At 50.7% G+C, this 26,712-nt stretch overlaps 1 protein-coding gene across 7 annotated transcripts; it reads left to right on the top strand.

Annotated features, from left to right (window-relative positions):
* The first annotated feature begins 167 nt into the window (after positions 1 to 167).
* ABCF1 (ATP binding cassette subfamily F member 1) lies at positions 168 to 26,622 on the top strand. Of its 7 annotated transcripts, none has more exons than XM_029584242.1 (28): positions 168 to 438; positions 5,954 to 6,000; positions 6,272 to 6,355; positions 7,506 to 7,620; positions 7,808 to 7,845; positions 8,328 to 8,432; positions 8,735 to 8,800; positions 10,420 to 10,479; positions 14,475 to 14,564; positions 14,701 to 14,775; positions 15,727 to 15,822; positions 16,119 to 16,214; positions 16,945 to 17,067; positions 17,602 to 17,702; positions 17,868 to 17,953; positions 18,188 to 18,327; positions 18,439 to 18,587; positions 18,871 to 18,954; positions 21,926 to 22,050; positions 22,719 to 22,831; positions 23,159 to 23,333; positions 23,426 to 23,500; positions 24,441 to 24,511; positions 24,603 to 24,635; positions 24,777 to 24,945; positions 25,196 to 25,260; positions 25,843 to 25,915; positions 26,209 to 26,622. In XM_029584242.1, exons 1-28 carry the CDS (start codon positions 309 to 311, stop codon positions 26,385 to 26,387), a joined length of 2,763 nt encoding a protein of 920 aa, XP_029440102.1. In that variant the 5' UTR covers positions 168 to 308; the 3' UTR covers positions 26,388 to 26,622. The 7 variants fall into 7 exon arrangements, with proteins under 7 accessions (XP_029440102.1, XP_029440105.1, XP_029440104.1 ...); XM_029584241.1 differs by having other exon boundaries at positions 169 to 438; positions 14,698 to 14,775; XM_029584245.1 differs by lacking the exon at positions 8,735 to 8,800 and having other exon boundaries at positions 14,698 to 14,775.
* The last annotated feature ends 90 nt before the right edge of the window (positions 26,623 to 26,712 follow it).

Genomic DNA, 26,712 nt, shown 5'->3' with positions numbered 1-26,712 from the left:
CGCTTGCGCAACTTTTTTTTTTTTTTTTTGTTCACGGCCACTTCACCTCCCAGTTTTTTTTTTTCTTCTTGCCTTTGATCCTCCTCTGTCAATAGGGGTCTCTAACTCACCTCGAGACGCTCTAGCCTGCGTTCCTCCAGCGCTCTATGGTCTGGTGCTGAGTGAGTGGGCGGGGCTACGCCTGCGCGGTGTGTTCTCTGCTCCTCTGGCCGCAACCGGGGCTTACACGTGATTCCGGTAGTGGCTACGGCGGCTGTGATTGCGGCTCGCGCTTTGACAGTTGGCGGCGGCTCCTCCTTCCCGGATAGATGCCGAAGGGCGGGAAAGGGAAACAGCAGCAGGCGGCAGTGGTAGTGGCGGCCGGCGAAGAATGGCTAGAGGAAGAGGAAGAGCGGAACCGGGAGCAGAGGCCCGGAGTTCCGGTGGCAGGCGGAGATGGTGAGAATGGAGGGGGCAGAAGGCAGAGGGGCCTGGAGTAAAAAAAAACAACAAAAAACCAGGTGATCGGCCTGTGTCCCCAGTACTGTGCCCTGAATCAGCTAAAGCAGCACCAGGGCTCTTCTCCCGCCCAGTAAGTCAGGCCTACCCAGAGTGCCAGCTCATGAAAATACGCTTTGTGTGACTTTATATTTCTTAAATCCTGACAGCTCCATTTTTATCTAATGGTCTAGGTACAAGGCGCAATGGGGTTTGAAAGGGCTTTGGACAAGTTCCTGGAGGAAAACCATTAGCAGCCCAGGTAGACTGGTAGGAGAGGGGGGCCGGGGAAAGACTCCGTCTGTCCTTGGGTTAAGCAGCAAAGAATTGCCAGGTACCTGTGACCGAGACTGCTCACTGCTTGGGGTAGGATGCTGGGCTCGATGGACCTTTGTCTGGCTCAGCATGGCACCTCTTATAAGCAAGGCAAGTTATGCTTCAGGTGCAATAGCAGAGAGGGGTGATAATATAAGTTGATACTTGAGGTGATGAAGGGTGAAGTGATGTACCCAAAGTCACAAGGAGCAGAAGTGGGATTTGAACCCGGGCTTCCGCTCACTGCCCTAAACCGTTAGGCTATTTTCCCACTAGAGCAGCCTGGTGGGTGGAACCTCCCATCCCCTAGTGCTGCATCCTTACAGAGCTGGAGACAGGTCTTGCAGCTTAGGACATTGTTGATATGAAATTATTTTTAGGGACTTTTTTTTTTAAACTGTCTGTAAATGTACTGATAGTTGGCAATCCTGAGTGTACCTGATCATGTCAAGACCTCATGCATGGCCTATAGAAACCTGTTCCAGAAGTCCTTTGACTGAAACTTAGTCTTGATATAGGCAGAGAGATCCCCACAGCATGAAAAGGAATTAATCTGGCCATAAGAAGTCTAGCTGTGTACAATATGTATAACTGTAAAAAAAACTGAGAAAAATTTGGCAGACTGTCAGTAAAAAAATTTCATGAGTTAGCAGCCCTAGTTCTAGCACACACCCTGGATGATTTGTGAAATATTACGTAAAGCCAGATTCTTTTCAACACTGGAGGAGTGTGCCAAAACCCTGCACTATATGCCCTTGTGCGGGTTATTGCTTGTGCTTTGAGATATTCTGAGATCCAAAACACTTACACATTTTACATATAAACTATAGAGAATACTAGTGCTCTTTTTTTTATGTGTGTGTGTTGAAACTTCAAGCAATGCTGTATAGATTGTCTCTGATACTTTGGCCTGTCAGTCACAAATTGATTGGGAGAAGTTATTTTCATTAGCTATGGAAATTCAGGATTTAACAACAGATAGGGACCGTCAGGCCTGTTCTGCTGCTTTACCGCAGTATTGCGAACACTGCTTAATCTCTGCCTTTATCCTGCCTCCATGCTATTTTGAATCCGGATACCGTTTGTGTTTCTGCCATCACTTATTTTTACTTTGCACAGATGCGGACATAACCTGTACTGGTTATACGAGCAGCATTGGCTCATATTGCGTTGTTAGTTCCTGGTGCGTCATGCAATCCTGCTACTATATGGCAAGCAGTATGAGTAGTGGCTGAGTTCTAATGAAGATATTGTTTGTGATTGGCTATACAGAAAATTATAAAAAGGCTAGGCCTGGGAGGGACCACAGTGCCATCTAGATCTGTAGAAATATTAGGGCTGGAACCTCAGGAGATCAGGGATCCTCAAACGTTTTGAGAGAGGCCATCTAGAATACTTTAAATCACGGAGTACACCAGATGAAAATCTGAATCGCTTAATTTTGAAGAAATATATTCAAACACACAGAATACAAAAATCAGAGCATAATACATTCTGTTCATACTATATCATTCAGCTTTTAATAGGAATGATCTTCCTGCTTTATGTGAGCTTCTGTTATACAAATTTAAAATATTATTTTAGCTTCTCTAATTAAATTATCTTACCAAAACGAATACAACATACAAACTACTCTGGGGGGAGTTCATTTTTGACACAATTCCTCCAGGACTACTGCAGTACCCAGTCTCTTGTCCCCCAGCTTACCAGTGTTGCTATCGCTGCTTACTTCACAATTTGCGGAAAAGGCCACGGAAGTGAATCCGTCCTTTTGGCCATCACCAGCAATATGTATCTAAATGCAGACCAAGGGCATGATTCGATCCTAGTCTTGTTAGATCTTTCTGCAACCTTTGACATGGTTGCTCCCAGTCTCCTGCCTTCATGCTTGGCATTGTGGGCACTTCCCTCAAATTGTTTGACTCTTTCCTATCCAACAGAGTGCAATCCATCTCATGGATCAACACACCTTCAAAATACCTTGCATGTGGAGTGCCACAGAGCTCTGTTCTCGTCCTAATTCTCTTCACTGTCTAAATTTGTCTGACCTGTGACCTTATACAATCCAACAATAAATGCCACCTTTTTGCAGATGACATTCAGCATTGTGTCAGTATAGGATCCAATCAAGCCCCTTCCATGATCAATCTTAGTAACTGACTCACTGTGGTAACCTAATGGCTCAGCAGTCACAAACTTAAACGTAACCCCACCAAATCCTCTGGCTAAGCGGCAGAGGTCGTCCCCTGCTATCTCTGCCCAGAACCCCTCTCAGCCCAAAGAATCAGTATGACGCCTCGAGTTCAACTCGAGCACAGTCTCTCAATTGAATCTCACATCTCTAAGGTATTAAGAACCTCCTTCATGTATCTTTGCCAGATTTGCAACTTCCTCGGTCAGCACGACCTGGCTACTGAAACTCCTGCACTAATCACCAGCTGAATTGACTATAGTAACTCGCTACTGCATGGCAGCTCCGACTCTCGCAAAACGCTGTGGGCAGAATTCTGGTAGGGGGCCAAAGCAGCAGACCACATGAGTCCCATCCTGTACCAGTAGAAACCAGGATAAAATTAAAAAAAACAAAAAAACCCAAAACAAATGTGACTAAACAGGTTCCAGACTCTCTCTCCTTCTCCTTGCCTTTTACACACCTTTCAGAGATCTGATCCTCCCGAAAGGCAGTTCTATCCTCCCCCCCCCTCCCCCGGTCATCTGCGAAACTGAACTGCACAAGACGGTGGGCTTTCAGCCGCTGTGCGTTCAAACTCTGCCTTGCACAGTGCTACCTATCAGATGTTTGGGAATAAATAACAAGCCTTGGTCCCCCGCCTTCCTTCCAACCAGCTTCTCGCTTTCTTCACTGCCCGCCCCCCTGTCCAGCCGTTGCATCGTTCACGGTGCCGCTGCTGTGCTGTTCTCATCCTGCGCACCCCGGCTCCTTCGCAGCGCCTCTTCTGCTCTCTGCATCTTTGGGGTGTGGCCCCTGCTTCCCTCCCAGTCTGTGCAGGTCGGTAGTGCCGCAGCTTCCTCCTGGCTGGGCCGATGATGGCATTCGTCTCCCTCGTTCCGTTTCCCGTTTCTAGGCCCAGACTGAGCTGAAGTTCCCGCAGTCCGTCCGGCACAGTGGAACGCGGTTGTACTTTTATTCCCGTCTTTCTGCACCATGTTACAAAAGGCCTAATAAAAACACAAATAAGATACCAGTATAAATCATCAAATGCAGCTTGTGTTTATATTTTGCTGCTGATCTATTATGTTCAAATTCCTACTATCTAAACCTTCCCCCTCCCCCCAACTCTCACTAGGGGAGTGGAATAGATTGATTTATTTATTTAAGGCATTTATATACCGACTTTCTTGATACAGATCAAATCAACTCGGTTTACATCGAACTAAGCAGAACTATAACCAACCATTCAACAAGTGACAATTTGAAGGAGCATAAAAGTTACATTATAACAAGGTTGCCTTAACTGGGAGGAGGAAAAAAAGAAGGGGGAGAACGAAGATAATTACTATATACAATGGAGTATAGATCGCAGAACATCAAAAATACTCTCTTCCCTTACCCCCAAAAATAAAAACCACAATAATTATCCCAGTGCAACCCAATTAAATAAAAACTCCCTTCCCAACCCAAAACCGTAAATCACGCACAGCCCAACTCTGCAGCCCTGCAAACCCCCTCAACGACCCTCCAGAAGACCCACACAGCCAGGGACCACCCTCAACCCAAAAGTAATCTGTCCTGGTAGCGCTTTCCCCCGCGGGTTTGCCCCCGTTCAGGAGCCACCCCACCCCTAACAGTGATGCCGGTGGGGGGAGGTGAAATCACAGCAGCTTGTGACTGGGGCAGGTTGCAGCGTCCCCGGGGTTAGGCTGGGCTCGCTCAGGGCTCTCGCGGCCCCCGTGTCTGTCATGGTGGCAGCATCTTCCCTACCTTAAGAGTTAGTGTAGATGCAGTTTTAATTACTGCATCCCAGCTCTCAGCCGGCTTTCCGTGTCCTTGTGCACAGCTTGGGAATCTGACCATTTTTATTTATTTTTTTGGAACCAGGTGGATTTTGCGCCAGTTATTCCTGCTCCTCATAGCAGGTTGATGATTGTCACGCGCTGCATGTGGGTTTATTTATGGTGCATACGTGAATGCTACAGTGGGTTCTTGATACTGCAGCCTGCTCATTTAACGGGTTCCGAACGGGCTTGGCTTTTGATTCTCAGAGATTTACGTGGGTTACCAGTTAGTTTCCAGGCGGAGTTTTTAAGAGGTTGGTTTTGGTCTGTAAGATCTGTGTTTCTCTTCAGGCGCGAGTATCTCCCTATGTTCCCCGCCCAATTTCTCGGTAGTTCTGAGGGACACTTGGTCTGGTCCATCCCCTGGCTTCTAGGCAGGATCTCCTGGTACCTGTTGGAAGCCCGGCCATTGCTGGAGATCTTGCCACCTGCCCCGGTAACGTGCTCCAGCAGTTCTTTCCATGTTTCTAAGGATTTGACGAAAAGAGCATTTATCTGTTTATTTGCTTGCTTTTATGTACCGACGTGCGTCAGGAACATCACAGCGGTTTACAGCCTGCTACATAAACACAGTCAGTCACATCGGAGAATTAAAAACATTCGGCTAATATAAAATAAAGCTTCTTATGAAAATGAAACGAAAACCAGTTACATTTAAAAAAAAAAAAAACAAACTAAGCTGAATGGGCAGGTACTCTGTTTTCTGGGAAGAATAAAATTGCCTATTGTAGAGGATGGTGCGAGGCAGGCTTGCTGGGACAGCCAGGTTTTTTTTTGTTGGTTTTTTTTTAAAGCTGCTGGGGTTTGGTTCCCTGTAGGTACCCGGATCAGTCCAGACCCTGGGTTATGCCTCACCGGCGTGAGGTGCGCTAACTTTGGCGATGGCCTTGGCAGGCTGCCATTACTGGGCCGAGCGTGCGATTCAGGGGATGCTCTGGGGTCGTAACGCTAGATGAGGTCGGTAGAAAGGCTGAGCCGGCGATTGCCGAGACTGTAGGAAGGGGGGGTGGGGGGAGGAGGGTTCAGGAGCCGTGGGTGGTGCTTAACTTGCTGGCGGAAGACCGGAAAGTTTCCAGAAGTCCCGGCACTTGGCACTAAGACGGGCGCCTTCACAGACTGAGTAATTGTGTTTCCTCCTTTGTAGACAAGTTGGTGAAGAAGGGGAAGAAGGACAAGAGAGGAAAGAAGTCGGTAAGGACTTGGCCTGGGTGGGGGGAGGGGAGAGGGTTGCTCAGGGCAGGGGGGGGGGGCATGCACTGTGGTGGGCAGAGGCTCGAGGGTGGTGGTATAGTATGAGTCGCGTGGTATGGCAGAGGGAGAGAGACCTCTGGGGGGTCCTCGGAGGCCTGAGAGGGGGATGGTCTGGGATGCACCAGGAGCGTGGCACGCTGGGATGCGTGGGCTGTTTGATCCCCCACGCCTCTGACCTTTCTCCTCCTTTTACTGGGAACTCATCGGGCAGTTCTTTGAGGAAATGGCAGCTGACAACAAGCAAGTCATTGAGGAGGAGACCATCAGGAAGGAAAAGGAGCAGCAGGAACAGCAGGTAAGGGGGGAGGCCTTCGTCCGGATGCCCTCGTCTGTGCAGCCGTGTCGGCGCAGGGTGGACTGTCCAACTGGCACAGCCTGGGGAGGTCCTCGCTTGGGGCTGGGCCGCAATATCGAAAGGGTAACCCTGACCGCTCGGGGAGCCGTTCAGCCCTGTGACGGGGTCCCCCTGTATGCGTGCAGGCCACAGAAACGTAAGAGCCTTCTTTTGGTAACCGCAAAGTGTCCGTCCCAACGTGAAACGCACATAACTCTTAAGCGGAACCAGATCGGCAGCCCAGAAACTAAAGCTCTGCGTAGTCTGTGAGGGCGGGCGAGACTGGGGTCCATTTCTGTCCATGGACGCTTTGGTACCACTCACGTTAAGGCAGGCCTGAGTGCTGCACTCCTAGTGACAGCGGATGGTAACCAACAGCAGCGGAAGTGTCTCTCGAGATCCGCATCCCATTCTCTCAGCCATAGCAGGGCATCCTTGTCTGCACAAAGGATGGGGTAAAAGACAAGAACTGCCAAAAATTGTGCATGATGGTATCTTAAACAAGAGCAGGATGGGAGAGGAGTGAGGGAAGAGGCCATGCACAATCAGTTGTTTACTCTCTCAGATAATAGGACTAGGGGGGCACTCTATGAAGTTAGCAAGTAGCTCATTTAAAACAAATCGAAGTAAATTCTTTTTCACTCAGCGCGTAATGCTCTGGAATTCATCGCCTGAGGATGTGGTTACGGCAGTTAGTGTAACTGGGTTTAAAAAAAGGTTTGGATAAGTTCCTAGAGGAAAAATCCATAAATCTTTATTAATTAACAAACAATAGTAGCTTGGGATCTGTTTAATATTTGGGTACTTGCCAGGTACTTGTGACTTGGATTGGCCACTGTTGGAAACAGGACGCTGGGCTTAGATGGACCCTTGGTCTGACCCAGTATGGCAGGTTCTTATGTTATGTTCTGAAAATTCCCTGAGGGGGAGAATGTGTGGAATCGGCTGATTCTCCACCTTTCTCCAGCATGAAACTCCCTGAAGAAGCTGCAGCGGCGTTGGCGGGGGTCCGGTACGGGAGCCTGGGGAGAGATCTGGCGGCCCGGTTGGTGTGTGTGTCGGGGGATTGTGGAACAAAACCTTTCCTCATCATTCTGTTCCCTTTCTTCAGAAGAAGAAACGGGACAAGAGAAAGGATAAGAAAAAGGAGGATGAGAAAGAGCAGGAGGTGATGGAGAAATTGAAGAAACTCTCAGTTCAGCCCAGTGACGATGAGGAGGAGGAAGGTGAGGAGCCTCGGGGGGGAAAGGCAGAACATCAGCTAGGAGAGCCGCACTACCTGAGGGATTTTGATTCGCCTTTTGCTGCTGTTGTGCTACACTAAACGCACACTGAAGAAGAGGCAGGTCGTCTTTAGTTCTTTTAAATGTTGGTCTCTGCCCTCGCTTAGAAGCTCACCCTGATCTCTTTCAGAGTCTGCACCCGACACCAAAGCTGGGAAGAAAAAACCGGTAAGGATAATGCTTCTTATGAAGGGTGGGGAGCATGCGGAATTCAGAAGTAATTTTTGGAAAGAAGCCCCTTTCATAACGTGCCGAGGATCGGCCTCCCTTTTATAAGTGCACTTTTTTTTTTTTTTTTTTAAACCTCCTGCAATTTTCCCTGAACTCCCGGGAGTGGCCATGAGCGTGACACACGCAGAAGCTGATCGGCCTGTGACATCGTACGTGACGCTGATGTAATGGGGGATGCTCTTCTGAATGTGGGTGGCTCCCAGAGAGTCGGGGCGATCCGTAGCAGAGCTGCTAAAATCACGAGTTAGTGCCGAAGTTGCATTGATGGCGGTACCAGGTGGTACTGCTCCCTGGATGTGCATAGAGGGCCCTGCCTTCTGCTGGGAATCTGACAGGAAGGGTGGGGGGAGTTTGGCTCTCAGGCTCTGCCGTCAGCCTGGCCGTATCTGTGACCTCCCCATCCAACCCGGTTCTTTTAGGGCAGGAATATCTTTGCCGCGCTGAGCCAGTCCCAGAGCGAGGAAGAAGAGGAAGACAAAGAGGAGAGAAAACCAGCCAAACCCAACAAGGGAAAGAAGCAGCAGGTAAGACTGAACTTGAAGGTGGAAGGGGGAGCGGGAAGGAGTATCTCAAGCTTGTTCTGAGCCAGGCAGTGGGATCTTTCCTAAAGGCCCCTGGTATGCAATGAATGTGGGAGTACTGCTCCCAGGCAAAGTTTGAGAGTGCGGCCAGGGAGCTGTGGCAGAATAAATGCTCACTGGCCAGGTCCCGGGTAAAGGGCTTTGACAGTGGGGAGAGTAGGCATGATTGCCCTAAAGGGGGGAGATAGTGAGACATCCCCTTCTCTAGCATTAACCATTGGCTGACTCTTCCCTTCACATGCCAGGTGGCCTCCGATGACGATAGCGTAGATCAGAAGCAGAGCAAGAAGGGGAAAAAGGTAAAACCAAAGGTGAGTCCTATCAGATGGCGGTGTCTGTATTACACATGGGACTCTCCGGGACCCCGCTGTGATTACCCTGAGTTTGGGCACCGTGTTGGACTCTGCAAAATCCGTCAGCTTGGCCTTTTTACACCAAAGCTTTTCTACAGACAGACAACAGATTGGGCCTGATATGTATATTTTGAGATGAATTTGCAAAATGTATTACTTGAATAAAAAAAGCATTCTGGCCACGTGGCAAGTAATTCCTTAGTGCTTACCCTTAACATTGTTTATACTTGGATGGTCCTGCCATGCACTGCCCAGGCCCACCTGTGCATGTTCCCCTCCCTCCCATCCACCGACTGGGTTCCTACTTGCCTCTAGGCAAATACTCTGCTTACAAGCTGGTGGTTTCTAGGGACACTGACACAGCCCAGAGATGACACTGTTCTAGAAATGCGCTTACAGACCAAATATAAACATTTTATAAAAATATAAACATCATCAGTCACAGGATAGAGCAAGCAACTAAAGAGATGATTAACAAATAGCAAGAACAGTGAACATGATGTCATTTGCAAACAGCCAATAGGTAAAATAAAGTTTCATATCATTAATGCTAACCAGACTTCCTGTACATACTCAGATCAGTCCAGACCAGTGGGGTGTGCATCCCTACCAGCAGATGGAGTCAGAGACAAAACTTTTTGGACACTGCTACATAAGAGAGAGGGCCACCTGCAGTCCCTCAGTATCTCTCTGACTCCAGCAGATGGTAGAGATGCCAACCTGCAGTCTAGGATTTAGATTAAAAAAAAAAAAAAGATTAGTTGAGCTAGTGTAGTGTGTTGCTCTCTGTTAGGCACCGTTGTGGGCTATCCCTCAAGTGGAGCCAGGCAGGGTCTTGGCACAGATCTAGTTCCTCTCTTCTGGCAGCCTTGTAGTAACCATGCAGAATGTTGCAACGTTAGATTGCCTCATGGAAACTGGAGGCGTATGCTTTCTAGGCCTCACTTTGAGGGTGCACAAGCAAGTTAGCCTGTCAAGCCCCAGCTACAAGAAACTGCAGAGCACGGCTGCTGCCTCCCTGCCAGCAGATGGAGACAGAGGAAGATTGACTGTCACTGCAATAGATCCCTCTGTGCAGCTAGAAGTTCGCACTTGTCCTGCCGCATGTGTTCTTAACCACATAAATAGGAGGACGTTCGGGGGCGGGTGGGGGTGAGCATCTTTCAAATCTTTGTACTTTTTGCTAGCAAAATGTTACCCACGGGGGAAAAAAAGTGGGAGGCCAGCGAACGTGCGTCCTCTGTACCCGTAGTGAAAGCATGTGTACGCTCTTGGTTTTTTTTTTTTTTTGCAAAGCTGATGAGTAAGAAGCATGCACGGTCTCTGTCCCCTCCGCACTTTACGGTTAAACGATAACCTCGGCGTGCGCTGACTTTTATCTTCCACCGGGTGTTAGTAATCAGGAGGGTGTCGTCCTCCTTCAGCCAGGCGGCTCTCTGCATCGGTTGCACCTTCAGTGCCCTCGTTTTCCATGTACAGTGCCGCCTTCTGCCAGAGACGAGCGATAAGCCTTGCCTGTGGCTGTCTGGGTTTTCTGTGCCGAGCTTTCAAAAAGTGTGTTTATTTATTTTTAAAAGGAGGAGGAGGCAGACAACAAGAAGAGGAGTCAGAAGAAGGAGAGAGCGACAGGAAAACAGGTAGAAAACCTTCAAACCAATCTGCGAAGTGTTTGTGACCTCGGGGTGCAGTCCCTCTTCCCTCCCGCTCTGTTGCTGACTCTGTGTCCCTGCCCCGAGGGAAGTTGCTTTACCTCCCCATGTCTCAATTCCAGTGGCCTCTCTGTTGCTCTGAGTCTCTTATTAGTTTGACCCTGATTCACATTGCCTGAGGGCAGTTTTCAAAAGCCACTCTGAATGCGACTAGAAGCACATGCAGGGGTCACCGGCGCGGCTGTCTTATCGGTAGGGGAAAAGTAGATGGGATTAGGGAAAACGCCACGCGGAGCTTTGCATTTTCCAAAAAAATACTCACCCAAATAGCAGGGGCAGATCTCTGCAGATACTTTTTCCCAACCTGGGCAATTTTCAGTTCATGCAAACTCCTTGGGAGAAACGTACTTGTGGACTTTGCCCCTTCCTACGTGGTTTTAAAATGTTCCCCTCTCCCTTTATCTTCCTGTGCCTCATTTCTAATCCTTGGCTCCCGCTGATGCTCCCCGTGACCCCAAGGCGAGTCACTTTATCCAGCTATAACTGAGTAAGACTAAGATCCCCTTTCGGGAGTCATCCGATTTAAATGCCCATTCAAAGCCCTGGAGGTGACAGCGTGCCTGCCTCTGAAATGGTGCAGTTCTTGCAAATTGGGTTTTTAGTAAGTTTTGTTTGTAAATACCGTAGAAAAGAGAGAACCAAATCAAAGAATACAAAAAAAGTGAAATTGCTTGAATAAAGAAAATAGTTACCACCTCGTGACAAATCTTGGTTCAAGAAAACTGGAACTAAACTCATTTTCCCTGTATGTACCCAGATCAGTCCAGGCTCCTGGGTTTTGCCTCCCCTCCAGCAGATGGAGACAGAGAGTTTCACAATTACCACATCATAACCCAGTGTGCCACCTGCAGTCCCTCAGTATTTCTCTGTCTCCAGCAGATGGAAGGCGGTGCAAATCCTGCAGTTTGAGAAGATAAAAAAAAAAACTGAGGCTTTTTTTTTTTTTTATTTGCTTCTTGTGCCGGTCGGGTGCTTTGGCCGGGTTTCGGAACGTACCACTTTGGGGACATCGGGTGTGGCTGAGGCTGGTTCTTGCTGCATTGGTGGGGGTGAGCTGGTGTGGCGGTTGTTTCTCAGCCATGCCGCGCAGCAGGCAGTGCGCAGTATGTGGGGAGTCGCGCCCGCCTTTCTCTTGCTGGCACCGGCTCCCACTGCATCTCCAGGGGGTGAAGGCAGCTCAGGGAGCCTCGCACAGGCAGCGATCCTCCACGGGGAGTGCGGGGTGAGCCGAGCAACCTGAAGGTGTTTTCCCAATTTCAGCAGGAACAGTGGGCATTTTATCTTCTTCTGCTGCCACGACTGACAGCGCTTGCAAGGGCGCTGCCCTGCCCCGCAGATCAAAGATCCTCAGAGCCCAGGGGGTCCCGGGATCCTCTGCTGCAGGAGAAGGAGGAAGACCTCCTGGAGCAGGATTCAGGGGATTTTTCCCTAGATTTTGTTCTGCTTATGCACGTCTTTCTTGGCTAGAAGGGCGGCTGGACGTCACCTTCCCAAGCCAGTGGACCTGCAGGAGCCAGTTCTGGCCAAGAGGCTGCGTTTGGCTCGCTCTGGTGGGGCAGTCAGAGTTCGGAGAGTGCTGGCATGTTGGTTGCATTCGGGGAATGCAGATAATAGCACGGAGACTGATGATCCTCTGGCTGGAGATCCATCTGGGGTAGATGGGCAGCATGGACCCTGATGACACTCGGGATCAAATACCCTCGGTGGAGGGAGATGATCCGAAGATGGTCTGACTTTTTCGCCGGGAGGAATTGTGGTTGTTAATACTAAGTGTTCTAAAAAAAAAAACCCAATAACTGGGTATTAAAGAGCCCCAGGGTGATTCGGACCACGAGGGACTGGATCCGGTCATGCAGGGCTTGAGGGGACCAGCGAAGGCATTCCCCTTCCACAAGTCAGTGATGAGAAGCCATGGAGAAGCTGTATCCATTCCGGAAGACACTTTGGATCTTTTTTACGGATGCCGAAGTTGGATGCTTCGGTTTTGGCAGTGACAATGAAGACAATTTCGATTGTGGGATCGGCAGCACTTAAGAATATGCAGGATAGGAAGTTGGAGGTACACCTCAAGAAGTTTTTTGAGGAGTCTGCATTGGGCATTCGTGCTGCTGTATGTAGCAGTTTTATGTGCTGGGTACAACAATTGCAATCCGATAAGTTATTATCTGCGGAGGATGCAAAACAGGCCGAGAGACTGGAAGCCATGGTGCTTTATATGATCCCATACGCATTTCCTCTTGCTCTATGATGTCCGTGGTCTCCGCTAGAAGGCTTCTGTGGTTAAGGAACTAGTCTGTGGATTTGTGGTCTAGGTCTCAGCTGGGATCGCTTCCTTTTAAGGGGAAGCTGCTTTTTGGTGAGGACTTGGAGGAACTTGTGAAGCTTCTCAGAGAGACCAGAGGGCACAAGCTGCCAGAGGACAAGCCGAAGGTTGGCAGAGGTTTCTCTTCGGCATGGGCTCGTTCTTGGTCGAATCAACGTTTCAGGCAGTCTCATCCTTCGGGGGGAGGTCAGAGACAAGGTGCGGGGAGGCAGCAGTCTTGGAATCAGTCCTTTCGAGGTCGTAGCCCAATCAGAAATGGTTCCGGTCAGGGAGCCTTCAAGCAGAAAAGACGTGTGGTTCGAGAAACTGTCTGTCATCTATGTTTGTTGGGGGCCATCATCCCAGTACCAGTTGAGGAGCCAGGAAACAAGAAGGTATTCCATTTATTTTGTGGACTCGAAGAAGGACGGCGCTTTTTGTCTGATTCTGGATTTAAAGAAGGTGAATGTGGTGCTCAAGGTACCTTATTTGCGGATGGAAACGTTGAGTTCGGTGTTCGGTGCGCAACGGATAGATTTTGGCTTCTTGAGATTTGACTGAGGCGCATCTCCACATTCCAGTTCTTCCGGACCATCAAAGGTTTCTCAGGTTCACGATCCTCTGATATCATTTTCAGTTTTGCACCCTGTCTAATGGGTTGGCAGCAGTACCAAGGACAATGTGACGATGGTGGTCGCAAGTGGCATCTTGGGCTGATGTCAGTTAGTATTGCCACAAGAGAATTGTAGGGCAGCTACTTGGAAGTCTTTGCACACTTTCTCCAGGCAATATCGTCTGGACGTCAATGTGCTAGAGCCTACCAGTTTTGAGGAAAGTGTGCTTCGAGCGGGACTCTCTCAGTCCCATCCAGTTTAGGGAAGCTTTGGTACATCCCAGGATTCTGGACTGATCCGGGTACGTACAGGGAAAGAAAAATTGGTTCTTGCCTACTAATTTTCGTTCCCGTAGTACCACAGATCAGTCCAGGGACCGGCCCAGGGTTGGAGAGTCTGCTCAATCTCGTTTGTTTGGGTTTTTTTTGTATATAAGCTGAAGGATTTTTAATTGGCTTTTTCTAGCTCTGGTGATGGTTGTACATTCTGACTTACATGGTTATAAGGGTCGTTCAGATTAAATGGTTCCTTCTCCTCGTTCGGCGGGAGATGTTTGATAGGTTACGTTGAGTGTTTGAGATACTTTTCCATCTTGGTTTGGATACAGGTCAATACTGAGGGGACTGCACGTGGCACGCCAGGTTAAGTGACAGTGTCAGTAAAACTTTCTCTGTCTCCATCTGCTGGAGGGGAGGCCAAACCCAGGAGTCTGGACTGATCTGTGGTAATACAGGACCAAACATCAGCAGGTGACAACCAGTTTTTCCTTTTTTTTTTCATTTGTGTTGATATTAAAACTTAACAGGTAGCTGTTGTGTTCTGTGTAAAATCTAGAGGTTAACCTCCTCAGGAGAAGGCAGGCTGTTCCTGCATAATTAGGAGAAAATATTGCAGTTCTAACGAAGACTGAGATTTTTGGAGGGTGCCAGCAGATTCATTTCACATGAAATAACCCCCTGTGAAAATGCTGATTCTGCGGAAACTGACCGAGCTGTTACCAACCACAGGCAGACAGCGTCATCTCTGTCCCAGTTCGGAGCGACGGGGAGGAGGAGAGCGAGGAAGAGGAGATCCCCAAGGAGAGGGCAAAAGGAAAGGTAAGGGAGGCTGTGTGTGTCGTCCCCGTCCCCCCCCCCCAGGGGTGGCATCGCTTCAGGCTTTGGGACTGTCCTGCCTTCTCTCTGCTGCTCCTAACTCTTCGGCTCTCCTTGCTGTCCTGTTGGCTTGCAGCAGGCTGGGAAGAAATCTGCAGGCCGGGCGGCAGAGGCGGAGAAGAAAGAGAAAGGGAAGATAAACAAAGCGGTGCAGGTCAGTGCTAGTGACGAGTCTTCAGACCACAAATGGGGGGGGGGGGGTAATGGCCTCTCTTTATTTATTTCTTTTATTTTATTTATACATTTTTTTTTTTTATTTTTAGTTGAGCAGCTTCCTTTGTTACCTGTGTTTCAGACTGAGCTCCTGCTCTAATCCCCCCCCCCCCAGGGCCGCTGCTGGTCCCTTTGGGAATCGCTGCGTGAGGCGATATTGTTTCGGGGCAGGCAGGCGCAGGCATTCCTGTCGTTTGGCAGTGGCACAGAGGAATCTCTCTTACGGTGTCGTGTCTCAGCGCTGCAGACTTGTACTTTTATTTTGTTTTATTTAATGTTTGTTTTTTTTTGTATTTCACAAATCCACAGTTATGTCCCATGCGGATCACGTCGAATCATACATAAAAATTAAAATATGCAAAATATACGCTCGGTAAATGCTTCCCTAAATAAAATTAGTTTCTGATTTTTCAGAATGTCCGAAGCTTCTCTGGCAGCATATCCCATAACACTGAGGAATTGGCAATTAATGGCGCCCCCTTGGCCAAATGCTCTGAAAACTCGATCCAGTTACGATCTTTGCGGCAATAATTCGGGTCATCTGCTGCCAAGACTCCAGCTCTGCATCAGCTGCTTGCAGCAAAGCAACCGTTTCTCTGAAACCCCCCCATGCCTCGCCTGTTTCAGCTCTGAGCATTGTGACATCGCCTACAGCCCTGTCCTCCTCACCCCCACCGATCCCTAATTTAGCGTTTGTTTTGCTGAATGAGGTGTGAGAAGAGTTTCCAGGTAACCCGGCCCACCTGAAACAGAGGCTAGTGGGGGGGTTCTCTCTGCTTTGCAGCTTGTGAAAGCTTTCCTTCAGATTGCTGGCAGGCCCGGTGACCCACACTGGGTTCCATGCGCTGTGCTTTTTTTTTTTTTTTTTCCCAACCTGTTCTTTCCTCCGCAGAATAAATTTGCAGCTTTAAAAGATGAGGAGGACGACGAGGACGAAATGGAAGACGACGACGACTTTGAAGCCGAGAAGCCTAAGCAAGAAGAAGGGGTACGGGACAAGTCTCTTTCCCTCGGGGCACTTTTTACGTGCTTGGAAAATTTCCGTAAAACACGTGTTGCGAAGTGGGGGGGGGGGGGAATGAAAAGGGCAGAGAATCTCTGGGGGGGTTCCAAGCTATGACGTCTTGTGGGCCTGATATCTGCCACGGGAGGAGAGGGCATGCGTGGCAGGTTAACCGCTGTGGGGGAGGGGAAGCTGCAGGGTAAATGAGCTTCCTCCCATGGCCTGCTCCGTGGCGCCTTTTTTTTTTTTTTTTTGGTTCATGGTTCTTCGCTGTCCCACAGCCCTCAGATGAGGAAGACGAGGAGGGGAAAGAGAAGAAAGATGATGACCCTTATGCCAATCTCAGCAAGAAGGAGAAAAAGAAGCTGAAAAAACAGGTAAGAACACCACCGGGGGGAGAGAGGAGGCCGGGAGAGAATTCCCGCCTCGCCGTTCGGGGGGGCACAAACTTTCTTGCCCCACCGGTGCTCAATGGGGAAAGAACATATATATATACGCATACGCTGCTTTGCTCTGCAGATAACATAAATGTCGACAGGTAAAGACCCAGATGGTCTTCTGCAGTCTTCCCACCAAGTTGCTTAAAGCAGAAACTGTTGCTCTGTGCAGGTTAAAACCCTCGTGCAGAGATGTTCCACCTAGAGTTCACACAGGCTCCTGTTCGTAGCCCAGATCGGTCCAGACAAGTTGGTTTATGCATCCCCACCAGCAGATGGAGACAGAGAACACAACCTTGAGGCACTGCTACGTAACAGAGAGCCACCTGCAGTCCTTTAGTATTTCTCTGTCTCCAGCAGATGGTAGAGGTGCAGGCCTGCAGTCTGGAGTTCTAAAATGTTAGGATTTGAATAAGAAGAGGATTAAACCTACTTGTCTGGACTGATCCATGGTACTTCAGGAACGAAAATTATCACATTTCTTCCTTTCCAAATGATCCCTTGCAGTGAGGCCCAGGAGCCTGAGCTGGGAAGGGAATGCATCAGAAACCTGCATCATTCTAGGAGGAGGCCTATGAGCTTCCCTTCCTCTGGTCCCTGGGAGGTGGGCTTTTCTTACGGGGCAGGTGCACAGGCGTTGTAACAGTCTTGCCTGTGCTTGGACTTACAGCAGGAGTATGAACGGCAGGTGGCCACCCTGAAGTCTGCGACCGCAGCAGAGAATGACTTCTCGGTGTCGCAGGCAGAGCTGTCCTCGCGCCAGGCGATGCTGGAGAATGCATCCGATATCAAGGTAATGCCCTCTGTGCCACCTTACCAGGCTACGTCCTTTCTGGAAGGTCGAGCAGGAAGCGAGATTCTTTAATAGGGTAAAGAGGGACACCTACTAGCTTAGAGAAGACTTGGCTGCAAATGAGGAACAGGTACAGGGGGACCGCTCACAGATGGAGGTGGCATTGGGATCCCGAGCTTAATCTTGGACAGAAAGCATGAGATGGCTGGGGAGAGCTATTTCAGAGAGAGCGGAGTCAGCGTGTTGACCTTCATCTTCTTCAGCAAGGGCAGCGGTCTGGAGCAGGCTCGGGTCTTAGAAAATCCTGAGATGCCCCTGCTTTACGACAGCACCCCAGTAAGGAGGCAGGGGCAGTGTCTTAATGTAGTTCATTTATTTAACTTTGCTCATAGTCCACGGTTTTCACAAATTCATTGTAGCGCATTGAGTTACGGTAGAGGCTGGGCCCCGTTTTGCGAACCCTTGCAAGGCTTTTTTTCTGAATGTTACCTGATGTTTCTCAGGTTCTGACATTTCGTTCTCTTCCTGTTCCAGCTGGAGAAGTTCAGCATTTCTGCTCACGGCAAGGAGCTCTTTGTCAACGCAGATCTCTACATTGTTGCCGGCCGCCGCTACGGCCTGGTGGGACCCAACGGGTAAGGCTGTGTTAACGTCCGAGCAAGGGCACCCCGGGAGGTCTGTCTGAGCGGGAGAGCTTCGGGAATAGGAGCAGAGCTGGGTGGGGGGAGAGGGTGCATTCAGGCTCTACTGATTTCAATGCTCTTGGGTGCTAACGACAAGTGGCTTGCCTTTCCCTACAGCAAAGGGAAGACCACCTTACTGAAGCACATCGCCAACCGAGCCCTCAACATTCCTCCCAACATTGATGTGCTGCTGTGCGAGCAAGGTGAGAGGATAGTCCGGGAGTCCGAGCCGCACAAGGGGTCTCGGGCACACGCCCAGGCTTAGTATTCCAAGCCAAGTAGGCTGCCGTGGGAGATTGGGTGTTATCGGCATTCTGCATCGTTCACTTTGCACGAGTCTCTCTCTAACCCAGTCCACGGAGGCCTGTGCTAGTGCCTTTTCCCCAGACGTTTTGTAAGGAGAGATCTCTGCTTTGCTTTTACTCTCGTCTCCGCAGAGGTGGTGGCTGATAACACCCCCGCAGTCCAGGCCGTCCTGAAAGCAGACACGAAGCGACTGAAGCTGCTGGAAGAAGAGAAGAGACTTCAAGTCCGGCTGGAGAAGGGAGACGACAGCGCTGGAGACCGCCTGGAAAAAGTTGAGTGTCAGGACACGACTCCAAGAGCAGTCAGTGCTTCTCCCTTTTTTTTTTTTTTTTTTTGCCTGAGCTCTCGTGACTAATCCACCCACTTCCCTTCCCTCTCCCAGGTGTATGAAGAGCTGCGAGCCACGGGTGCTGCCTCGGCCGAAGCCAAAGCCCGTCGCATCCTGGCTGGTCTGGGCTTCAACCCCGAGATGCAGAACCGAGCCACCAAGAAGTTCTCTGGGGGCTGGCGGATGAGAGTCTCGCTGGCCAGGTACCGTGCTTCCCAGTTGGCTTGCACGCGTCCTGCTTGGCGCCGTAGGAGGGGGGGGGGGTTGCCGAGATGAACGGCCACTGTTGCAATAACTTTCAGAAGCGTAATTGCAGACAAGACTAAGGTGTGGGAGTGGGGAAGAGTGAACAAGTGCCTGAAGTAGAGGGATGGAAGCGGGGAAAACGACTCCCTTCCCGGGTAAGGGGGAGGAGGCCCGTGAGAGTGGAAGGGACACCATGTGATGTTGTAATCTCTCTCTCTCTCTCCCCCTCCCTCACCCCAGAGCCCTCTTCATGGAACCTACCCTGCTCATGCTGGATGAGCCCACCAACCACCTGGATCTGAACGCTGTCATCTGGCTTAACAAGTGAGTACGGAGACCGGCGACTGGTTTGGGGGTCTTTGAGCTGGACCATTTCATTTCTGTGAACACCAGCCTGGGCTGCAGGGTCTGACCCCAACGGCGCCGTGCCTCCCCGTCCAATGGCGACCAAGACTAAACAGGCTTGTTGACATCACACTGACCGCAGCCTGCACCGGTGTTCTCTGTCTCCGGCAGATGGACAGGACCAGCATTCAGTGTTGCGAGCTGAGGCCTGGTTAGGCCCGGTGAAGACAATAGAAATTTGGATGGCAGTTCCTGAAGTGAAAGTTTGTACACCCTCCCTCGGTTGAGCACAGCCAGTACACCAGGGGCCTTCCAGTTGATGGAATAAGGTTTTTCCTAGTTACGGTTGCTGGCATTTACCCCTCCCCCTCCCCCCCATGCTGTTTCTCTTCTCTATCATGGTCCTTTCTCTCTTCGTTTTACTCTCCCTTCTCTTGAGCCCTGTGACTGTACCTTGTTCTTGAATGTCAAAGCGTTAAAAATAAATAAAACTCCGCGGTTGAGAGAGTTCCCAGAGAACAGGCCCTGCAAACCCCGGATGATAGAATTTTAGCCTGGCGGTCTCCACGTGCGGCGCACTACTTCCTGCGCCCACCTGGAGTAGCCACGTTTGAGCTCCCCCCATGCAGCAAAGCACTGCACCAACCTGTCCTCCCTCACCGTGGTCAGCTGAGCTCTTCCAGCCCCTCACTGCAGGCAGGCTCGCGGCCAAACCTCCCTTCCTGCTGCTGCTCCCAGCCAAGGCACAACACAGCCCTTCAGTATTTCTCTGTCTCCAGCAGATGCAGGCAGCTGAACCTGGGGTTCCCTCTTCCTTAATTTCTTCTCTCGGGGAGATTTTTCTCTTCTTACCTTTTCAGGATCAAGCAAGTATTTTCTTTCTCATGTGTTAAGAGAAAAAAAAAAAGTGTAACTGTACTTGGCATAATTCAGACCCTGTTCCCTCAGGGAGACGGTTCCAGGGTCCTAGGGGGGCTTGCCCCTTGATTATTCAGCCTAGGATTCCTTTCCCGGTGACCTCCTGCCTGACTTGGGGTGAAACTGGTGGTCCAGCCACTCCCCTTCTCTGGCTGCTGTGACCCTTGCGAAGTTCTGATCCCTCGGGTCCCATGGCAGGGAAGAATTAATACCTCGGTTGTTTAAAAAAAAAAAAAAAAATAATAATAATGAAAAGCAAAGGCGAGATGAATTGAACTCTTGCGGCACAGCTCCCCGAGTTTGTTTGACTCTGTGCCGGGACAGCAGCGCAGCAGGGTTCATTCTGCTGCTTACGCTTGTGATTGCAGCCAGGCTCAACTGCTCCGTTTTCTCCGCGGCATTTTTTTACCTTCAGCATGCCGCCGCGTTCAGCGGGTTGCCTGGCCTGCGGGGGAGCCTGCTGTTTGCCCAGCGGAGAGAGTCCCTCCGGTGGCAGCGGGGGCCGGGCCGCCAAGCGTGTGTCTAAGCCACATCCCATTCAGAAAGCCGCGGGAACGGTGGCCATTTTCAGCTGTCTTCTGCCTATGGATTTGGAGCTGCAGGGGGCAGGGGAGCCCGATTTTTCACATTTGCCACCGAATTTAAGTGGGAGGGGGGTTGCTTTTTGTTGGAGCAGTCTGGGCAGCGGGAGCTTGGAGTTTGAAGTCTCAAACTTCCTGTCTTGTATATCTTTCAGCGTTGCAGGAATGGCGGTCTTCTTAGTGACCGCCGACATTGATGCATCCACCTTAGGAAGCGCCAACTCGAGCGTGTTCTCCGGCAATGGGTACAGTTTAGCCATCGCCCGCCCGACGTTAAGGCCCGTCTCCGGAGTGTCCCACTCCCGGGCCACCAACTTTTTAAATGACTTGTGAAAAGGGAAGGCCTTCGCTGGACCCCTGAGGCCATCCATGACCGGGTTCTCACCCTCCTGATCCAACTCTTCTTGAGGAACCTTGAGCCCCAGCTCCCCGAGATCCTGAGGGATCAAGGGCCACAACTCTTCCTTCCGGAAAAGACGCGCACGGGTCATCCCCTTCTGGATCCTGACCATCCGGGCTGTTATCAGGCCCTGCCGGATCCTTGTGAGAAAACAATTTAAAAACAACTGCCCCTGCACTTGGTTTTTTTTTTTTAAACTAGCTTTCTTCTAAACTTCGTGAAAAAGACAAGAAAATTAAAGAACTCCCCTGAGGTGAAGATTAGCAGCAGGTTTCACAAGTGCTGCTGGAGGCGAGGGAGCTGGATGCACCAGCTGTCTGCCTCCCGGCGAGAAAAGACTGAGCACCCAGGGTCCCCGATCCCCCCTGCCCATCCACCTCAAACCAGGAGGGATGGCCCCCACCAGGACCTACCAACCTCCTGGGAGGAAACGCCTCGAAACTGTGCTATTCTTTCCTTTTTTTAACATAAAGGTACAGAACTGCAGTTTTCCACCTCTTCCATCTGCTGGAGACAGAGAAATACTGAGGGGACTGCAGGTGGCACACCGGGTTATGATGTGGTGTCTGCGAAACTCTCTCTGTCTCCATCTGCTGGAGGGGAGGCAAAACCCAGGAGTCTGGTCTGATCTGGGTACGTACAGGGAACTTTGCTTTCTCCAGCCATACAAAGAGGCTGAGGCAGTACAACAGGCTCCTCGGGCTCATTGCACTTGATCCCAGGATGGGCCAGGAAGATGCTTGCTACTGGTGTGATAGCTTCTGCCGGTACTGAGAGTGGGTCTTGTCGGAGATGTTTCTTCAGTCCTTGGGAATTAGTGAAGGTTCTCTGGGCTAGCCAAGCACGTGGGGGGGGGGGGGGGGAATAGAGGAACCTACAGTACTGTGCAAAACACGGGATTGTTTGGGTGTGGGAGGTGAGCCTGAGAACTCGCCAGTTCAGTTATGGAGGTGCGCATTATAAAAAGATGTAAAGTTTTATGCATTTATATAGTGCTGCAGGAGGTGGCCATGAAGCAGGCTAATGCCGCTCTCCTTCCCCCTCCCCCCAGTTACCTTCAGAGCTGGAAGAAGACACTGCTGATTGTCTCCCATGACCAGGGCTTCCTGGACGACGTCTGCACGGACATCATCCATCTGGACAACCAGAAACTGTACTACTACCGGGGCAACTACAGTGAGTATTACCTCCCCCCTCCCCGCCCTGGTACCAGGAAAGCTCCGGTGCGTGCACTTGTCTCCTCCTGCAGTGAACGTCCTCCCCTCGCGCTCCTTTTCCCCTACGGCCACTGCACTTTTCAGTGTCTGTGGAGTTGGGTGACTTCAGTGTTAGAGCAGCAGGTGGAGAACCAGGGGAAGCCCAGGGTTCAGATCCCCCACCTTTCTCTTGCTGATTTTCTCTCGCAAGTCGCCTCGGTCGCCATTGCTTCAAATACAAACTTCTAAGATTTGTAAGTCCTCCGGAGCAGGGAAACGTCCTATCATACCCAAACTGTGACTTGCCCTGGAGCCCGGGTTTGGGAAGGTGAGTTAATTAAATCCAAATCCGGTAATTTACACAAACACGTGGGTGCAGCAGATCAACCCGCATTTATGGTGGATCTTCCCTGAAATGCATTATATGCTTTTAAGTGGAGGTGTGGCGTGTGTCCTTGGGCGCAGGGTGTGGGATCATCGCTGTTGGGAGCAGAGTTGGTATCGTTTTGGGGAAGGGTTAGGAGTAAGGATAGTGCTAGCGGGGTGGATGCTGATTTTTGCTGCGGGGATGGGAGGTATCGGTGCTGCCCCTCCGCCTCCGCGTAAGACAGCTTGGCGTTACTAAAAGTCCGTCCCTCTCCGTTCCAGTGACCTTCAAAAAGATGTACCAGCAGAAGCAGAAGGAGCTGCAGAAGCAATATGAGAAGCAGGAGAAGAAACTCAAGGACCTGAAGGCCGGTGGCAAGTCCGCCAAGCAGGCGGTACGTTCCCTCGTGGGAGCCGGGGGGGGGGAGGGGACCGGAGCAGCAGCAAGGCAGAAATGTGCCTGCACCCCAGGCTCGGAGGGTAAGGGGCCAGCGGCTTATTTCAGCTCGTACCAAACCCCTGAGAGCCCGGCAGGGTGCGGGGGTTGAGGTCGGGCCCCCGCCCTCCCACTCCAGTCAGACGTCAGCAGCCCTGGGCTAGTCCAGATCCAGACCTCAAAGGCAGGAAGAAACTTGCGATGTAACTTCAGAGACGAGAGGAGCATGGTCCCCAGATCCCTGCGCCCGTCTCATTTTCGCTGTTCCCCCCCCTCCCTTCCCCAGCAAGAGAAGGTGACGAAGGAGGCTCTGACGCGGAAACAGCAGAAGTGCCGGAAGAAGAACCTGGAAGAGGAGGGGAATGAGCCGGCGGAGCTGCTGAAGAGGCCTCGGGAGTACACTGTGAAATTCACCTTCCCCAACCCTCCGCCGCTCAGCCCCCCCATCTTGGGGTTACACGGTAAGCTTCCCCCGCTGCTGGCTGAATCGCCGCCTCTCGTGGCCCCGGTGGTCAGGCAGGCCACTTAAACCCCTCTGCTCTTTGTTTGACAGCTGTGGATTTTGGCTATGAAGGTCACCCTATGCTGTTCAAGAACTTGGACTTTGGCATCGACATGGAGTCTCGAAGTAAGAGCCTGCAATAACCGTGCAGAAGTGAATGGGGGACTCCAAATCCTAGGGGCAGAGAAGGACTGAGTGACCCAAATATGTTTTTGTCCAAGTTACTTCTTGCTAGAATGTCATGGACCCTAATTCAGCCTTTTGTTTGCTGGAATCCTCCCACAGCCTTTCCCTGCTGCCTGGCGCTGCCTCCTGATATGGGCCTCTAGCACTGAAGCACCATAACCAGGGTTGCTGTTCATGCCCCCGATCAGTCCACACTCCTGTGTGTTTTGTTTTGGTTTTTTTTGTTTTACCTCCCTGCCAGCAGATGGAGACAGAGAGAAAAAGTTTCCCTGACCCTGCCATATAACCTAGAATGCCAGCTGCAGTCCCTCAGTATTTCTCTTCTCCAGCATATGGTAGAGATGTAAAACTTGTAGTCAGGAGTGGGAAAAAAAAAGGGAGTTTAGTCTTTCCTGCATTCTCCCCCCCCCCCGGCTTGAGGACAAGCAGGGGAGTTGCTGATCCTTGAAATTGGCTTGGTCCTCTGCTCCGCAGGGATAGCTGGTGGTCCAGTTCCCGCCTCAGTTTTGCAGGACGGTCAACCTTGCAGTTTAAGGGAAGTACTTTGTTTTTTTTTATCTTGTACTGGCCATTAAACTTAAAAAATAAATAAAAAGCACCCTGCTTTGGGCCTCTAGCATAACCAGGGTCTTCCTGTAGGGCTTCTCCTGTCTCTTAAGAAGAGAAGCGCAGGTAATCGGTGCTGCTGGCTCCTTCTGATGCACACTGAATTTCTGTACTGTTCAGGGGAGACCGGGGACATCCTTTACCCTGGGAACGCACTGTCGGTTCCCTGCTTAATCCATCGGGAGGAAGGATTGGCATTTTGAACTGCAGAAGGGGGTCCAGGGATCTGGTAGCGATATTAATATAAGAATTGTGGATTATAATTCTTTTACAGTCTGTATCGTGGGGCCGAATGGAGTGGGGAAGAGTACCCTGCTGCTGCTACTAACGGGGAAGCTCATCCCGGTGAGTGCCTGCGACTGTATGTTTCCTCCTTTCCTCTCCTCTGTATCGCAAAGCTGCCATGTAGCAACTTCCATCTGCTCTTTCCTTTCAGACCAAAGGGGAGATGAGGAAGAACCACCGGCTGGTATGTGGGGTGGCTGGATCTGCTTGTGCTGCTGCTGCTGCTTATGATTTGGATGAATGCACGACTTCCCTTTCCCGTGAGGTCCTTCTCGGCATTACAGTTCCCACTCTCTTCTTTTTTTTTTCTTTCTTACATGGCTAGAAAATTGGTTTCTTCAACCAGCAGTATGCTGACCAGCTGACCATGGAGGAGACCGCCACCGAATACCTGCAGAGAAACTTTAACTTGCCCTACCAGGATGCCCGCAAGTGCCTGGGGCGCTTCGGGCTGGAGAGCCATGCCCACACCATCCAGATCTGCAAGCTGTCAGGCAAGTGGTGCACCCATGGCAGGGGCCGATGAGCAGAAAAGCCACGGAAGATGGGGGTGGTGTCATCCTATGCCACCTAGTCGGCCTTCATTCTCTCCTAGGCCAGAGACTGGAGTCTCTCACGTGACCTGCGCCAGGGACAGTTACAAACGCAGGAATGGGAAGGTTGGGTGCCATGCCGCTATGCTTGCTGACGCGAGTGATGCCTGAATGAGGCATAATTAGCCTCTCTCTCTCTCTCTCTCATCAGGGGGTCAGAAGGCACGGGTGGTGTTTGCAGAGCTCTCGTGTCGGCAGCCGGATGTCATCATTCTTGTGAGTAAAGTACTCAGTCGGGCCCGAGTTGAGGTCTGCTCCCTCTCTTATTATATATGCTGGAACCCGGCCACACTGCGAGTAACAGCCAGAATTTAGGGCAGGGATGAGCAAATTATGGCCTGGGGCCATCCTTCTGGACTGCAGTAGCGTTAAGCGTGCCAGCCCTCAGCCCTGACGTCACGTTCGCTGGCCTGCAAGAGAATAAGTCTCGTCTTCAAGCCAGCTGAAGTGATGCCACTGCTGTAGGTGGGGGGGGGGTTTCACATGTAAGATCTGTCCCTTAACCAGAGCTCTGAGAAGCCCACTCCTCTACCCAGAGCTCTTGAAGGGACCTCCAATAAACGAGGCACGCCAAATGTCTAAAACATTTGCAGATGGGAACCGCAACGTTTGATCACGGCTGTATTTTTCCTCTGTTTCTTGAACGTTTGAGGTTTTCAGGCTGTAGAAGATGGAAGTCAGGGGATGAGTCAGTAGCTGCACAGACAGACCTTCGTATTAGGGACACTAGCGTTAAGAGGTTCCTGTGCTGTCTTGAGTGTGTGAATTACGCTTTTTTTTTTCCCCTGCTTTACCCAGGATGAGCCTACGAATAACCTTGACATCGAGTCGATTGATGCCCTGGCCGAGGCGGTGAATGAATACAAAGGAGGTGAGGTTTGGGGCGAGAGGGGTAGGCACCAAAGTCGTGGGTTTGTGCTGCATCAGATCATGTTAAAGCAGCCCCTTGGCTCAAGCTCCAGCTCTCTGGGCTACTGAGGGCTCAGTGATTACAGTTCATGGTAAGGTAGAGAGGCCAGAAAAGTAAGAGCCTTAGGCATTACAAGCTTCCTAATTATTGCCAGACTAAAAGCTGTGCCGGGGAGGATCCTTTCTGGATGGGGGGGGGGGTGCAGGAGCCGCGACGACGGCTCTCATGCTTTTCTTCCGTCTCCCCTCCCACAGCGGTCATCATCGTCAGCCACGACGCTCGGCTCATCACGGAGACCAACTGCCAGCTCTGGGTGGTGGAGGAGCGGACGGCCAATCAGATAGAAGGAGACTTTGAAGACTACAAGCGGGAGGTGTTGGAGTCGCTGGGGGAGGTGATGGTGAACAAAGCCGCCGCTGCCGCCAAAGAGTGACGGAGAACGCCGCATCCTACTCGTCCATGGACTGCGCCAGTTTGTAACATTGCTAGCAGAGAGGGGAGGGTCACAGGCACCTCCCGGAGGACTCGAACACTGAAGTATTTATATAGTGGGGTGGGGTTTTTGTCTGAGCTTGCCCCTGCCATCATGAAGAGAGAGACTGGAGTTGGGGAAAATTCCAGGAGAAACAATTCTGCAGTGATTTATTAATTAAAAATTCTTGTCTTCATTGCTGCTGTCTTTGGAGGAGTTATTACATACAGAAATATAATCTGACGCATTAACAGGTTCAGTTTTCCAGACAATTGTACCTTCCGGT

The sequence above is a fragment of the Rhinatrema bivittatum genome, chromosome 19, assembly GCF_901001135.1.
Source record: "Rhinatrema bivittatum chromosome 19, aRhiBiv1.1, whole genome shotgun sequence".
NCBI classification, from domain to species: domain Eukaryota; kingdom Metazoa; phylum Chordata; class Amphibia; order Gymnophiona; family Rhinatrematidae; genus Rhinatrema; species Rhinatrema bivittatum.
The sequence above is the reverse complement of the archived record's forward strand: the minus strand, read 5'-3'. Positions and strand labels throughout refer to the sequence as shown.